Source organism: Pleurodeles waltl, chromosome 1_2 (assembly GCF_031143425.1).
Source record: "Pleurodeles waltl isolate 20211129_DDA chromosome 1_2, aPleWal1.hap1.20221129, whole genome shotgun sequence".
In the NCBI taxonomy this organism is placed as follows: Eukaryota; Metazoa; Chordata; class Amphibia; order Caudata; family Salamandridae; genus Pleurodeles; species Pleurodeles waltl.
Window position 1 is genome coordinate 272,259,372 of NC_090437.1, and position 17,479 is coordinate 272,276,850.

Below are 17,479 nucleotides of genomic sequence, written 5' to 3' on the forward strand. Positions count from 1 at the left end.
AATCTTTTGTAAAAAGATGGAACTCCAATTGTAATTTTACATTGTTACAAAAGATTAAAAAAAAATATATATATAAGAGAAAAATCCTTCGTATTGCACAAATACATTACCAAACTATTACTGAAATGTAGATTTTCTTTAAACTAAATCTGTACACTGCCACCATGCCACACAGGTTAGGCAGCAGCTTAGATATAAATCTCAGCCATATTTTTCCTAGAGGAAAGTTTGAAACCTATGCTTTGCACATGAAGGTTTTTGCTGTTTCGTGAAAATAGGCTGTGACACAGCAGTGCACTGCTTTGCTATTGTCTTTACCGATTTTTGTTTTAACGGAGCTCAGTTATTTTACAGCGAAATGAAATATATTGCTTAGACTCCAAAAGGTATGTTAACACCCCTTCTTGTGTTGTAACATGAAACACTTTCTTCTTCTTTACAGGTAGCAACAGTGACAAAGTTAGTACCCATTTCACCGCAGAGGAAACATGGTGATCTGTTGTGTTTGAGTAACAAGCATGCTCTGTGAAATATTGTTTATAGCATTATGCGAAAATGCTTTTTAGTTTGTTTTCTTAAAGGAGTAATGCAGACTTAAGAGCCTGTTTGCTGTGATGGCTTGTGGGGAATGTTGAAGTCTGGTTTAGGGATTGTGATTCACTGCCTGTTTGAAGTGTGTTAGTTTCTATATGTCACAAACCACCATTGCTCACTGCTGGGGAGACTGTAAAAGATGGAGTAGCACAACACTAAAATGAATTTCAGACTTAATTGACCTCCAGCTATTTTAACCTTTTGAGGTCTCTTTGGACCTGGTTACTTCATGTATCTCTGATGGTTTGTGTTATTTACTCTTGTATGTTATCCTGGATTTCCGTTCTTGTTGGCAGAATTTTTCAGCATAGGTTAAAAGCCAAAGTTACTTCCTCAACCCTTTTGTGGTCCTTGTCGAGCTCTCACTCATAGGATTACGTGGGGACATCTTCCAAGACATCACTGGGATGTGCTTTCTTCTGCCCTGCCTCTGTCTGAAAATTAACGTACACATCTGTTTTTTTATTCTGATAAGTCATCTTTAGCAGGATGATATTGTCAAACCTTCTCATTCTTATGGATAAACACACCTACCTTCTTCTGGGGATACGTCTAGGGTGAAACTTGTGATTCTGCATCTGAGACAGTCCCTCAAAGTTAGTACTGAAGCTGTATGTTTTATTCTTTTAGAGGACGTTTTAAGCTAATTCCACCTAGTGCTTCAGTGACAAAAGAACCTGTGGGAGGAGCTATATAGCCACCCTCTCCCATGTCAAGTAATTACAGTCACCATATTGCACAGGCCGATGTGGTCCTAAAAGGAACTCAGTAGTGATAGTCTTAAAGTATTGTCAGACTTGTTAAGGATGGTTCATAGGTACCGGGCCACTACTACTCCTCCTTCTATTGTGTGGATTCTCCTAAACATCCTCCCATGCCGTGTGATATTCAGCTTTAAATTACTATGTAATTGTCCCACCGACTGCTGTCTTTGATTATCCCCACCTCCATCTGTCGATCTCCTTCCTCCAGTCTCTAGCAGACTAAACACTTAGTCATCAGGCAACCATAGCAGCCATGCTCATAGCATGTACCGCTCATCCTATTCCCCCACCCTGAATAGTCAGCACACAGGGCTCCAAGGCAGCGAACGCAATTAGCCTTATTCTACTAGGTCCATTTTCCACCCAAACATTCTCTGACTCATTAAAACATCCTGGAATGTAGTGAATTAATCTTGTAACTACTATTGATTCGAGGTTGGTCTCCTCCATCACCGGCACCTGAGTGCGCCTACTATTGAAAGTCTCCTCAGACCATTTCTATTGCGTATATATATATATATATATATATATATATATATATATATATATATATATATATATATATATATATATATATTTATATATAAACATACACACTCATTTTCCTTCTGGCATCACAGATTAACTGCTGCTCATTTCTTTCTTTCTGGTTATTTCATTTTCTCCCTGAAGCTGCTGGACATGGTACTCCTTCCCTTGATGATGAGGTGAACTTTGATCATATCACATGGCCGTCAATGGAATCCTAGTGTGTTCAAAACAGTTTTTTTCCATGAAACGAGAGAAATCAATATCTGTAACCTTTGATCACCTTGATGGCATGGTTCTATCCCGAATACAGAGAAGAATTCAACATTACCTCTGCTGATGAAATAGTTGACCCTTCATATATTAATTCATCTATTCAGGATGGGGACAGATTCCAAGGGCTGTAGGACTCCAGATCTTGCCTACATACATGCCTTATTTCTAGATAGTGCTACCTGCTTGTCTGTGGATGAGATGTGTTGAAATGGCTCTACTTTCCCAGGGATGCAAGAGATCACAAAAGCAGGCACACTAATATCTTGAAAATGTTGTCTAGAGTGCACTGGTCAGTTGTTAAATACAATATTTTGATAAGAGTCCCCTTGACACCATTTTCTGGTGATGAAACTGGCGAATGTCTCGGACTACGATTTCGAAGAGAACAAGAATTCCTGTTCATTGAGTAATTTTACTGTGTTCCAGTGAGGTCTAATAATAATAATACATTATAAAAACCTACATGAGGTGACATAATCCTACCAAATTTTCATGAGCCGGAAGAGCTCTGGTAATGGCCATTATCGGATGGAAAGCAGAGTAGGCAGTGCTTAATTTGTGCTTGTTGTTTCCAGTGCGAAGCACCGCCCCTTATTTTTGAGGGCCAGCACTTATTGTTCTGCCTAAAGCACTTACTGCGTGCAAAAGACACATATGGGAAAGACAGAGGAAGAGAAAAACAAAATAGCTTTACAAAGGGGGAAAGCATGAAGCTGCAAGAGTGAGGTGAAGGGGCAGGGAGAGGCTGTAAATGGATTGAAGAGGCCCAAGATGGCTTTAGGATTACGCTGCCTCAGTATTCCGTGTTCGCACATTTAATTGCAGCAGCCACGTGTTTAAGAGGAGGGCTTTGAGCTCTGGCACATTTTTATTTACAAATTAAGCACTGAGAATAAGTGCCAAACAAGTAGAAGGTGAGTGTTAATGGTGTCGAGAACATGTTTTCAGAACTGGTGCACTCTGGATCTGTATCATTCTTATCCTGGAAATCCAGTCTGAATTCTCTGTTGTCTAGGACAAGGCTGTCCTGTCAACGTTTGGTAAACTTACGCTGCTTGCAACTCTGTCATTCGTAAAGTAGTAAAGACTGTTCTCAGAACTCAGGCCTATTCATTCTGATAACTCTATTTAGACAATGGAATTTTCAACTCTGCTTACTTCAGTAAAATTCCAGATACTTCTGTGCCTTAAGAACATTCTGACCCAAGATGTCAGTGGGAATCATGACGGCCAGCAGGGAGGTATGGTAACAAACTTACAGCACTTTGACCTGGTAGAATCAGGTGCAAGATAACTTAACTCCGGCGTTCTGGATTATTTATTCTGCAGGAAGCAAAATGAATACCATTTGTTGAGGTCTTTCAAAAGTATTAGTATTCTCTGCATCTCATCTTTCTATTCATGACTGCAACCAATTACTGACTCACGGTCTATCCTTCTAGCTGACAACTGAAGTGGAGGACGGGCTGTAACCTCTTGTACTCTGTACCAAACAGTACTGGTCATGGTCAAAGCCCAGTGGGATCCAGAAGGTTGGAATGTATGCAATGAGATTAGGAGACAATTCGACTAAAGATAACAAAAAATTATGAAAATAAATTGCGCCATTACAACCATACAGCTCCTCCTCATCACTGTGTTTACTACCAAAGGACATACCATGGGAACGACAAAGTACATATTGGAGCAGAATGATTTTTAATGCAGCAGAGAGAAAATAAGCACTACAGGACTATTGATTTGATCTTGTATATCAGTAGATGAGGGACTTAATTGAACATATTGTAATCAAAACCACAGGATTGTTAATGCCCAGGTAATGAGGTGCAGTACTTGATAACACTATTGATAAATACCTCAGTAATAGAGTAAAACAGATCCATCATGGCAGCCACCTTGAACTCTACTCAGAAGGGTTGTGTTCTGAGGATGGAGTGATTGCTGAAAGTGGCATCCCTATTTATGCATTTGCACAAGTCATAGTAAAACATAAATTGTTGACTAAAAGTAGACACTTCGAGCTTCCTGTCCTTGTGACACACCATATGATACAAAAAGAAGACTGTGGATTGGAGACAGGGGATGAGCCAAATAGACCTAGTACGGACATTGCATGTCAAAAATGTGTGCAGACAACTTCTGAGGAGGAGAATCGTGAGGTAGGAAAGAAGGCAAAACAATGTCTGTCATCAAATGAAAAGGCCACTTTAGGACAAAAGTTGACTTGTGGGTAGGGATCCTCAATCTGTGAAAATGTTGAGGCAAGGGTTGTATTTCATCATTGCACTGGCCACACCAGTTCTGTCACAGCTACTAAGAAAATTATTTTGGCAGACCGGGAACTACGGGCAACATCATTCAGAGCCTCAAAAAGTGACTTCAGCAGAGCTTGCACTGTTGAGAGCATATCCCAAGAAGGGAGAATGCCCCTTAGACCCACCATTTTCAAAACTTTGAAACAAAACAGAGATTAGTGAACTCTGATGATCCCAAACAATTTTCGGCACTTCCTCTTACCCGTGCAAAGTCAGCACAATCACCACGGAAAACATTTCAGTGTGTGCAAAGGATCTTGATTTTGTAGTAGCCACTGTTTTCTAATGCTGGCACATCAACAGGATGCTAGAGTGGGACTGGTTGCATTAATGGCTCAAAACAACTTCCTATGTTAGTCCAAATTAGAGGTGGGCGAGCCAACAAATTACCAGGTAGAGCTGAGCCAAAGGTCTGGCTTGTCTCTAAACAGCCCATATACGAGCCAAGCCTTCAGCATGTGAGTGAAGCAACAGATATCACGTAAAAAATATTGTAAGGTCTCATTAAAATTCAGAAAAGTATATTTCTTTAACGTGCAGAGCTTTTGACCTTGGGGCATCACATCGCAACACTGCATTGGAAGACATTTACTAAAAGTGATAGTCTAAATGCCATGAACTTAAAAACATTAACGCCCTCCACCGAAGACAGACATGCAACTAGTGAACTAAGAGGCAAGTCAGTTGTCATGCGTACCCTATTTTTGGCTAATTTGCTTGTGTTCTGATTCAGGGAGAACCTGCCCTGGCAGGTCAGGCTGGATTAATCCTTTTGGAGCAGGGTCAAGCCTGATTATCATATGCCTGGGTCCAAGCAGAGGTGGCATGATGGGCAAAAGAACAATAGGATGAACTGCTACCATAGTTATCCTCCCATCATCTTTTGTGTGATTGATCATGATGTTTATTATACGTGATGCAACAGTAGAGTCCAATTAAACCCAAGAGGTGTTGAGGAGGCTCTCTGAACTAAACTATTTGGTCAACTTGTGGAAGCAGGGATTGTTCCTTCGTTTTCTGGTTTCTACTGTGCAATTCTGGCACTAAATGGGTACCTCTCTAACTTTTTACATCAATAGTCACTGCTTTGTTTTTAAATTATTAGTTATTACTCAAACTTTCAAAGGCTCGCCCACTGCTAGAACAAATATTTATTTATTATAAGTACTTATTGTATGCAAGCAGGCAATTGGTGTATTGGGCGATCCTTTCTTGATCCAGCGGAGAAGGATACAGATAAGCGGGAGATCTGTGATGCTGGGTATATGTACACCCTGAAGAGGGCTGTAACTAGGGGAAAAAAAGCAACTTGCAAACATACCAGTGATTCATTTGTAAATAAAAACGTGCCTGTGCTCAAAACTCTGCTCTGAAACAGGCAGCTGCTGCCTTAAAATGTGCGAGCGTAACCCTGAAGCCATATTTGGCCCCTTTATTCCATTGACAGCCACTCCCTGCCCCTTCAGCTCACTCTTGCAGCTTTCTGCCTTCTCCCTATGTGACGCTTTTACATTTTGCTTGCCTCCGTCTTTCCCATGTGTGTCTTTTGCTCTCAGTAATTGCCTGATGCACAAAAATGAGTGGCGGCCCTCGAATATAACTACCGGTGGCCACCACCGGCTCAAAATAAGCTCTGAAACATATGATATTTATTTACCTCGTTCACGATTGAGAGCGCAGTTGAAGTAGAAAGAACTGACGTGAAAGAAATAATACCTGTAATGCCCATGCATACATTTTAAACGTAAAAGTGTCTTCAACTGTGGTTCATTAAAAGATGTGGAAACAAACATTCAAATCGACGTGCCTTGGATGTTTTTGTCAAACTTGTTTGCATGAAAGTAAAAGCGAGAGGCTGTCCACAGTTCAGTGGAAACACTGAACCGCAGATCCTGTCTGAACCACAAACATTCAAGAGCTATTAATTGGAAATACAAATGAGTCCCAGACCGTGTGAAGCTACTGGACCAGAATTCAAAAACCGAACTTCTTGACATTATTTGGTGTTTGTCGCCATCTGTCGGAATTCTTTATTGGTATGGGAAATCAACAGTGTAATGAAGCCGTATTTAGCAGTATAGTTCACTCACAAAAAAGTTGGCAGTAGTTTTTGGGTGCTATTTTTTATAGAGTTAAGGTAGATATTTTGTAATTGCTATCGTCCTCTCTATCAAGCTCAAAGGTACCATAGTAGTAGTGTGTGTGGACCGCACAGAGGACTGTTGGTTCGGTATTTGTCAGCATCGTATGATCTTTGCATGGTTCTAGGGGGGTTGAATGATCTTAGGCAGAGTGGCCTGAAACTCACCCATTAAAGGATGCAAGCGGAAGTCCAAAACGTTAAATGTTGCATGGTGACTGCATTCCCTGGAAACATCGTTTCGCATTAGAAGCAAGACAGCTAGTGGAGAGAAATTGTGAGACACGGCTTTAGCTGCAATCCTAATTGGTTGAAAGAAATTAAGTATATACTTTCCGGGCTAAAAGCAACACCAACCCATGATAAACAATCTACTCTCCGGGCTAAAGATGAGAGGCTTTTCTAGGTTTGGAATCCAAAGATTAGTACTCCATAATCCAGAATTATATCTTTTGTCAATCTAACCAGGATCACCTCAAAGTAGTGTGCAGTAAAACAAAACTAATACATAAAAATAACGATAAGTCTCTTACTTATTATATATAATCAGCATTTACCAGCAATAAAAATTCCGAAATCTCTAATCGTTTGATAACATCTAGATGGACTGTAAACTCTGTTCGGACCTCATTCACTACATGACCCTTTTAAATGAGCTATCATGCTGGTACGCCTACAGTTTCTAGGTGAAAGGAGGCTGATGAATCCCACAAAGTGGTATATTAGACAGGAAACCTCCTTACAGGTCAAGAATCTTTTGGCTCATGTAGGTGACTTTGAACGTTGTGCGTTCTTGGTCCTTTCCTTTTGAACGAATGCTTAAAATGAAGAGTTTCTCATAGTGTCCCATTCACTGTAATAGATCTATATATGTGGATGACGACAGGGCCAGAACTATTTCAGTGGCTGTATTATGTGCAGATGACTAGCTTGAATTAACAAGCTCAGGAATACCAACAGATTTCCATTAATCTCCCAAAGCTAATGAAGTTAGGCTGTTTGTCAGTGGTAGAGGATCTCAGCGCTAGCTCTGGTTGATAAGGAACTTAAAAAACTTTGATCATGCACCTGCCCGCGCTGTCAAGACTGAACTATAGAAACACTTTTCTATTTGTCCTCCCAAAATTCTGACTTGCCTAAATACAGTATTAGCATGCTTTCTAGCTTATGACCACCACAACTCTCCGAGTCAGGAATGGCGGTATCATCAGCAACATTTGTGTTTCAATCTGTCCCATAACACCTTGAGAGTACACACTTCTTCCACCAAGCCCACAAGGCGCGCCGTTCCTCAGGCTTCCTCCCTCCTTCAGTGCATTAATGTTAAACAAGCTCTAAGCCTTCTCTGTGAAAGGTTACCATATTCCTCTGCACAGTTTCATATTCTGTCCATCCTAACGCTTCCCCTTTCAGCTTTGTATGAGTTGATACAAAACTCGCTTCATATTTGAGAACTAGATACCTGCCCTCCAATACCAACTGAAATATCACGGGTTCTGTGCATCACCAAAGTCCTCCACTGGCTGAGTGACCCAACCACCTAGATCCAACTTTTATTGTTAATAATTTATACAGCAGAAATCTGGTTGCATGTTTTGATTTACTTCTTAATTTTTCTTCCACACTATATTGCAACTTTAACTTTTCTCTTTCCATTTGAACGGTACTAGCTTCTTTGTGCCCTGCACTGTTTGTTTAGTAAACTATTCTAACACCTATCAGATGTAGCCCGGGTGCTGTAAAGCTGTGAAAATGAATATAAAGAAAAAGGGAGTTTCCACTTTAGGGTCTGACTAAGATTACGATTTTTCTCCCTAAGGCATTAGGATATACTAAAGTTTGAATATTTTAAACTTTTTTTCCTGAGGTAGTTGGACCTTTTGACAGTGACAGCTGGATAACAATGCAGCATTTTGTTTTTGGTCAGGAATATGTGATCACACCCTCTGAGACCTGCAGCCATACTCTTTCTACAGCTGTGTACTTCCTGTAACATTGACTCCACGATGTTCTCATAAAATTGCAAGGTTTACTTCTCCTATGTTTGTAGTAAATTTACAATTTGTTTTGAAATTGCCCACAAATTGTAGTGCTGCTTGAAGTCTCTGACTGGAACAGTTTTACTGGTCTACTCATGTTCACATAAAAAAAATAATAAGGGACATGTCCATTTGACCCCACATAACCAGGGCAAGACATACTAGAAACAGAGTGATATCACGTAGGGGTAAAAGTTTCCAAAAGTAACAATTTCACAATGATGTAATTCATTTTCACAGGGAATATGATTTAGTCATGGATTCCTGTCATTTTATTGCACAAGCCTATCTATACATCAGTCTGCATTCCATAATGTTAATTATTTATAGATCTCTGGGAAGAAAATGAGGACAAACCAAAATACAGCATAGGAAAACAAGACACAAACATTCCACAGTTGACAAGGGCACCCAAAACACGGGAAATCTCGTTGTTCTTCTGTTCCTCATTACTTCCTTATCATTAAAGGCGACAACAACTAGTCCAACTTTCAATCCACTCGGAGGTAGTCACAGTCCCAAGAAAGTCTTTCTTTCTCTTTTGCTGCCCTGATCAGCCCACACTATCTCTTGCTGGACTCCTCCAAACACAAGGTCCTCGCGTTTTGGCCACAATCATTAGAGGCCTCCGCAGACATTAAGAACCGAAGCAAGCCGAAGGACTGTGATGATGCTGTACGTTTGCCGCACTGTACATACAAATATATGGAGGCTGTGATGCTTCCAAAACCCCACCTTTTTACAGATTTTCCCTGGGTTACTTAATGGAGGCTTAATTCCTCATAGGATCGAAAAACAGAGGAGAGGCCTGCGCTCCCTCATGGGTGAGCCCCGTACTAGGGATCCAGTCTACCAAACTGATGAGTGCAAGAGAATGCCGGTTCCCAGGCGTCATTGCTGGCACGCTACTCACGTGCAGGCAATTGCACAAGTGCAAATTTACGCAGTAGAATATGTTGCTTGCGTAACATTTTAGGAAAGTTGCGCTTGCATTTTTTTCTTCTTCTATATATAGACAAAATGTCTGTAGAGAAACCCTTTTCTACCCCAGCAATTTTGGAACGATCAATGCGCAAATATGCATTGGACAGAAGGCGGTTTAGATTTGGGAATTGGCCTGCAAAAAATTGTCACTTCCCAGAACCGTGCACGGTTGCGACTTGACTTCTCACCTGTGTTTTCAGATTACTATGCAGGAGCAGACCCTTCCTGTTCATTTAAGGCAAATTAATCACACATACAATTACATAGTTTTGCAATTTTACATTACAGTACCTCAGTATGCAGGGTCAAACGTCTGTGCGAATTTGTATTCGTAAAACAAGCCAGTTGTATCCGAAAGTTGTAGCTTTGCCAATTGGACATGACTGTTTAAAGGTGAATAATTTGCAAACGTCAGACATGGGGATATTAATTTGGGGGTGGGAGAGCACCCCTACCACTTTAATGATAGCCGTTCCAGCAGAAGGGTTCAATCGTTTTAAAATATGCTGAATCACGGCATACTTGTAATGGCACCATTGGGAGAATGTTCCTCACCTACAAGTAAAGCGACCACTTTCTGATTCAACAGATGTTATGTTGCTTCTCTGGAAATTGTTGCGACCGTGTGCCACCTTGTGGTAGGATTTGAAAATGCTTCTTTGGGAATTCCATAAAGCGAGTTTAACGCCAGCGAATTGCATTATATTGCTAACTAGCTGAAGCATTTCCTGTCCATATCCCTCGGCTTCCTCCACGGCGGCACCTAACTAAAGAAAAACATTTCACAGCGTCGGTGCTTCACTGTTGCTGCTTCATTACTTGAGGAAGAGGAAAGCAAGTCATCAACGGATTGACAGAGCACAAGGACTTCAGAGTCCGCCCTCTGGCCAAAGCATCCAAGCCACATTTGGAAGAACTGATATTTTCTTGTTTGTGGTGTGGGTTGCTCCGTGGATTCGTCCTTGGTCACTTTTAAAAGTTCGATAGGAGCAAAAGCTGTACTAAGGTCTGCTTGCAAAGATTTAGCCAGACGTCCGCACCTCACCACGAGACAGCTTTTTGGCGCACACTCGGTTCAACGTTTCCTTCCCTGGTCCTTTACCAAATACCCTTTCTTGTGCACCACGAGGTGAGCATCTGATACTAGGGTAATGTCTGTGCCCAGAAGTCACAAAGGCTATATGAGATAACATCACCTTCATCTTTCTTCCTCTAGCTTCTCTAGCAGGGGCTTTTTTATGTTTCTGAGGTTTGTTCGTCAAACAATTCTGCAGCCTGCTTTCTCTGTGGATCCGGCCCTCGGTGGTGCTAGGCGCGGTAGCAATAGTCTCCTAATGCAGATTTGAACACGCTCACTATCCAGAGACTACTGTAGACGTTACCAGGTCGGTTCGGGGACAGTTGGATAAAGTCGTTTCTTTGATTATTGAGCTGTTTAAGAAAGTGACTGAGTTGGTGATGTGTAGCCGTGTTTTCCAAGCTGTCAGTGTAAACGTCAAGAGTGATAAGCCCACATTGTAATACAAACAGGACGTTCACTTAACAGAACTGAGCGTCTTGTGATTAGGGATAATCCACGAAGATGCTGGCAAGTCAGTCATTTTTCACGACTTAAGTAGAAATAATGCTTGCAAGTATTTTTTGGCAAATGCTTTTTCTAACCATTGGTTTGGCTTTATTGCTTCACTGTTCTGTGGCTTCTTTTAAGCTATTTTCTATGCATGATTTTCCAGTTTTATAAATTACTCTTCTTGTACAGGCTGTTCATATTAATTATTTTCCTGTTTTCTTTTCATCTTCCTTTGTCCCTCTCTGGCCCTCTCTGGCCTCTGATGTCTTTACTCCCTGCTGTTCTTTAAATGCAAAGGCAAAATCCACCAAGACGGTAATGGCTTAAAAAAACCAGAGCCTTTTTATTCTTGTGAAACTATTGTAATCAAGTAATTCATTGTCTGAATATTCGTATAATCGAAGTAGCGATTACAGTCTAAATGCAGCCTTTGAGATGATGATCATTCAAACTGGGTGCTTACAAGTTGAAAGAATAACTAGCAAGAACATTTAGTGAATTTACGAGCATCTTGCTTTAAGGTGTGCGGCTGCGAGTGTGTTTGTTGTCTGGGTGCAGTGTGGGTGATGCACTTGTAATTTCGAGATGATTTCCTGATTACGTGTTCATTTGATGTGCCTCTCTAGGTATGTTGCCTGGTGGGAACATTTCAGCAATGCATGCAGCTCCAGCATGTCTAACACAAAGGCTGTGATTGCTTTTAAACAAGTCAACAGCTGACCTAGTATTTACTATCAGTCTTTTCAACTCAATCAATCAATTTGTTGAGCGCGCTACTCACCCAAAAGGGTCTCAAGGCGCTGGGTGGAGGGAAGGGGGGTGCATGCTACTGCTTGAAGAGCCAGGTCTTAAGGCGCTTCCTGAAGGTCAGGAGGTCCTGGGTCTGACGTAGGTTGGTGGGGAGGGAGTTCCAGGTTTTGGCGACAAGGTGGGAGAAGGATGTGCCGCCGGTTGTGGTACGGTGAATGCGAGGGACTGTTGCGAGGGCGAAGTTGGCGGAGCAGAGCTGGCGTGTCAGGTTGTGGAAGTTGAGTCAATCTTTGAGGTAGGCCGGTCCGGTTTCGTGGAGAGCTTTGTGAGCGTGGATTAGGATCTTGAAGATGATCCTTTTGTTGGCAGGTAGCCAGTGGAGGTACCAGAGGTGGGCAGAGATGTGTTCGTGGCGAGGGAGGTTGAGGATGAGACGTGCTGAGGCGTTCTGGATGCGCTGGAGTTTTTTCTGGAGCTTGGCCGTTGTTCCCACATAGAGTTCAGTGCTTGAAACCGATCCAAAGGCTTCCATTAATGAACATGTTCACCAGGCAGCTAGGATATATCTTGCCCAGTAATAGCTATTGCGACAGATTATAGTTTAAGGCACAGTTCTTTTTTCTAATGTAAACCTTTAAAGCCACCTACTAAAGTATCGTGAGTGTTTCTTTTTAAAATGTTTGTCTTTTTTGTAAATATAGTTGGGTAAATGTGTTTAAGATCTTGGCATAATATGTGCGTGGACTAGGTACTATCAACAAACTAGAAATGTCAGCTAAAAATGTAAAACCTGTTTTTATTTGTGTTAAAATACCTTTCGAGTCATTTTAAATGAGGGTGGCTTCTAGGATTGATTTAAACAGTTCCACAATTAATTTGTTTTTAGAACATCTGTTCCTAATTAATTTTGGATAAGAACTTACTAACATGTCGGTACTACTTTTTTACCTAAAAGTTTGTGCCAAAACTATTACACACCCTATTTTCAAACAAATGTTTATTTTAAGGTACTTGCAACTTTTTTTTTTTTATTAAACAAACTTCTTCAGCACAGTCTTCTGAAAAGGTGAAGTGATTACTCCAAGAGATGGTTGGTTCTTTTGTTACAACAGTGGGCGCCCTTTGTGTGAAAGGTGAACCTTCAATGAAATAAAAACTAGGATCTCAATGTGCAATATCTCGGTATACCTTGGACAGGAGCCTAAAATAGAACTGAACTGATGTGTGGCATCCCTTCAATTCAGTGCACTTTACTTTGGTTTTAAAGTCAGTGTCTAGTGAAGTAGAGTTGCCAAGTCGAATTTCTCCAGTGTTTAGGCTATAGCATGATGCCCACGTGAGAACTGCCCCCAAGGACATCTTTCACGTGGGTTTCATCCAGCAGCATGAAGTTACATGAAGGATTGAAGAACCATTGATCACGATGTTTAATGTCTTGTTAAACCAGTTATGCTAAAGATGATTATATCGGAGAAGTACTTATCGACCACTGCATTGTTTACCCAAACAGCCCTCCCCGAAAACATATTGTGGATACGTACACTGATATTTATCACATACCCTCTCACACTGAAGACAGCAAAACGCGGCTGATGGAGAACACTGAGGACTGGCACCCGAGAACAGGAACCACCCAGTCACGGTCCTTCCGCATTCTTGCCCAGATCACCGGCACTGAAAATAGTGAGTAACTCGACCAGCCCTGATAATTTGTGTGACGCTGCGCCAGCACTGTCAAGAGTCCGTACTGGTGGTACTTTTCAGCTTCTAGGAAGGCTTCCAATAATACATCTCCACTTTGTCTAGTAATTTCTATGAATGTAAGTGAAAATACTTGTATAGTGTGAGATCGCAGCTCTTGCACCCCCACGCGGCCAGTGGAGGGAACAACACTGGATCTTAAGTTTAATAATGTAAGGAAGGTTTGTAAAAATCACTAGCCAAGAGAGTGAATACTGAATGTGATGATAGTTTGTATTGTCATCAATGCAATTACAAATTAATTGTTATTGTGTTAGACTTCCCACAACAGCAGGTTTGATGATACAAGACTCTGGCGTGTTCTTAGTAGTCACGAATCAGCCTTATGGTTGTTGATTAGCTGCACTTACAAAATGTATTTTTTTATTTACGCAAGCATTATGCCATTAATTAACTGAAAGGACTTACCTAGTATCTCCAGACAGGAAGTATAGTTAATGAATTGGTGCATACATTTGGTCTTCAGGAATTTGGACTTATACATTATTGAAATAATCTCCTTTTTTATTTTTTAGTGGCCGAGACAGAACCGGACAATAACAAAAAGACTAAGTAAGTCGAAGTGTTTTGTCCTCCTGCTCAGTATAGTCCATAATATATGGCATGGTGTTTTTTCTTTTGACCTACAAACATTTAATATTGTGATTTGAATTGTGCATTTTATTGGGGTCTCTTGTTGCATTAATTGAAATAACCATAAACCATGTAACATTCAGTTTGCTTTTGTGTTTTGATTATCGTTGGTGTTTTTAGACATTGTGCTTTGTGACACTTTGTGGCTAATATTCCATGGCTGCTTCCACAGTTTTTCTGCAGACGAACATCACCTACATGTTAAAGCACAAATGTGGCATTCCCATGATCTATTCCCCCCTTGCCCTACTCCTTTTATGTCTAAGTCATGTGCAGTGCATAATACTGGGTGTACCTTGATGATGTGCTTTTGATTCAAAACATGGGAGTGGTGGTAGGAGAAATCTAATCAGGCTGCTGTGCAAGAACATTAATGTCTTGCAATTTCATCAGAATCTTGGAAAAAGAGATATCATTAGAATCTGTGAGAACGTCATTGCAAGATCAGCCCCAACAATACTGTTTTGCAGGTTCGTTTTTCCCTAGCTATGGACCATGGGAACTAATTATGTGCTTTTAGATTTCAGTATTGAAATAAGCCTTCTGTCAAGGAAGGTCTTGAGTAGTGCTTTTTGGAATGGTCATGGGAGATCTTGTACAGAAGGCGTTATTCAGACTTTTGTTTTGAAATATAATAAAAGCCATAAGCATTGAGTCCTGTCAAAGCAGCCAACAGATGATTCAATGTTACAAAAGTCTGTTTGAAAAATATTTTGCTGGTCAATGATTTTGACAGTCATGAAGTAATTAATACAGCATGTCAAGTATTTCACGCACAAAAAATACACGCAGCTCAGCTGCTTTTGTGAAGCTTCTGAACGGTCTGATCATGCAGCAGAAAATTGTCCCAACTTTTGGTACAGTGGTAAACCTTTAATTCTAACTACAGCTTTAGCTGTGGAGTGAACTAGGGGGACATAAAGCTGATTCCGTGGGTAAAATAAATTCCTTCTCTAAAATGTTATAATGCCTAGCCACATCTGCTCCATTGCCCTAGGCGCCACCTACAGGAAATTTGGGCAACACAAACTTGTAGCAGAAGATATTTTACTCTCTGAGTTGATCCCTGGGGATGTGCCTTTTACTTATACTAGATAGGACATCTCTGGGAGTGCCAAGGGCAGGTAGTAACCAGTGTTATTGTTGCCCAGCACAAAGCTGCACCTTCTTTTGCCTAGTTGTTTAGTCCTCAGTGATATCCTCTGATCCTTTGATGTAGATACCATTAGAGGTCGGGTCTGATTCGAAAGGTCTTATTTACTCAGTGTAAACCTTCATGAGCATTCTCTGTCATTGGAGAGAAGTAAGACAATATGAATGTGAAGCGGTGAGATCAGATGGCTCTTAGGTGCTCCATGTACTTAGTGTAAGAATGATATAAGGTGCCAATAGTTTATAGCGCTTTTAGCCAACTTGTGAATTGAAACCTTGGGGAGTCATAAACTCCAATATCTCACCCTTCTGATCAAAGCCCTTCGTTTCCTTACCTTTTCTCTTCCTCCCATCCTAATGGTAGGACCTAGCACCTTGAAGCTGCAGCTCCAAGCACCTCATTGACTATTATGAGTTGCTATGACCATTAAAGACCTAGCTGCCTGTGCTTTGTTGATTTTGCTGTGCTTTGGCCAAGGCTATGGCGTAATTGCTGTGTCACTAATATTTAATGATTAACTAATCCTCAAACCCCAACTTCTGTTGTGTTAAAAGTTGGATTGTGCTATTTTGTGCACATAAGCTTATATTTTGAGGCTCCATCTTTACATTTTTCACAAAATGTAAAGTAGATCAATACGAGGCCATAACATGTATCAAGTGTAAAACATAGAGGGGTTTTAGAGTTGCTTACTTACATATTCAATGTCTGAATGTTGTATTATCATGTCACTTACCTAGAAAATGAAAACCCTGCTGCAGTTGAGCAGTTCCTTTGAAGCATTGGAATGTAGATCATGAGGTCAGAGGGGGATCATCCAGGCCAGTCAGGATGTTCACATCACAGAATGCTTTTACTCCTCCACCCTCTTAAATACCAGGTTTAGAAAACGAGCCCACTCACTGTTTTTAGTGTCTGGTTACAGAAAGCTGTAGCTGTCTGTTGCAGTGACGGCCAGTAATTTTGGCAGGAAGAGGGCAGGCGGGTCATGAATATACATATACACTCACTCACACCCATGCATTCGCAAACACACACACACCCTTTCACAACACTCAAATTCATACATTTATACTGACAAGCAAGCACAAAACATTCAATAACATAAAACGTACCTGCCCTGCAGCTCCAGGAGAGGAAAGCCTCAGAGGTCCCATGAGGGTTGGGAATGCTGCTTTCTCTCATTGGCTGACCTTAGGTTAGCCGTTGAGGTGAGGCAGCAGTGCCTCACTCATCACAGAGAGGGGTGAGGTCAGTGAGACATGCTGACTCTACTCCGCTCTGTTCCAAGTTGTCACTGATTGACACTGGGCCCTGGGTACTTCTGGGCTTAAAACTGAAGCATCCAGGTCTTAGGCAATCAGTGAGGCTCCCCCTCGTCAAGAAGGGGAGGGCCTCAAGGCACTTTTGTCAGGCTGAACAGGTCGTCCACAGGGCTGTGAAATCCTCAGCCTGGCAAATTTCAATTCAGGCAGCCAGGAGCCTGCACATTTAACGAATGTCTAGCTCCTGGCTCCCGAACCTGAACAAAAAAAGAATCTGTCAGGTTGACCTTTGCTCAACCTAACAGATGCTCTTCTTCTTGGAAAAAAGAGAGGGTGTGTTGCCCATCCACCCCTATGGCTAGGGTGCACCTGGTCTGTTGCCAGGCCAATGACATCAGCAGTGCAGTACAGGCAGCAGCATATCATGCATGTATAAGTGGTGCTATTGAAAACCTGATGTCGTGGATGAGCATTTTTGACATAACAATTTCACTAGTTTGAAACGTTGGTGCCACCCTGGGGCTCCTCAGTGTATTACAGAGCTATGCTTTTTATTATTTATTTGATGTTTCAATGGCAAATACTATTTTCCAAAGGGCCAATGAATAGTCTTAGGTGTCAGCCCTGCTAGCTGGCCCTGTGATATCAGAGCTCAGCAGTAATGCTGATCTGTGAGGTCAGATGAAGGGCTGAGTATAAGCTGCCTA

General features: G+C 41.3%; 1 protein-coding gene across 4 annotated transcripts in view; it reads left to right on the forward strand.

The window, feature by feature from the left end:
* PDLIM5 (PDZ and LIM domain 5) overlaps nucleotides 1–17,479 on the forward strand; it is a 535,229-nt gene that overhangs the window by 294,392 nt on the left and 223,358 nt on the right. For 3 of the 4 annotated variants that reach the window (XM_069238127.1, XM_069238102.1, XM_069238110.1), the window contains exons 6-7: nucleotides 13,471–13,643; nucleotides 14,237–14,273. In XM_069238127.1, the coding sequence (XP_069094228.1) occupies nucleotides 13,471–13,643; nucleotides 14,237–14,273 (210 nt within the window). Of the gene's footprint in view, nucleotides 1–442; nucleotides 460–11,507; nucleotides 11,526–13,470; nucleotides 13,644–14,236; nucleotides 14,274–17,479 lie in introns of all 4 variants that reach the window. The other variant, XM_069238118.1, reaches the window with a different exon arrangement.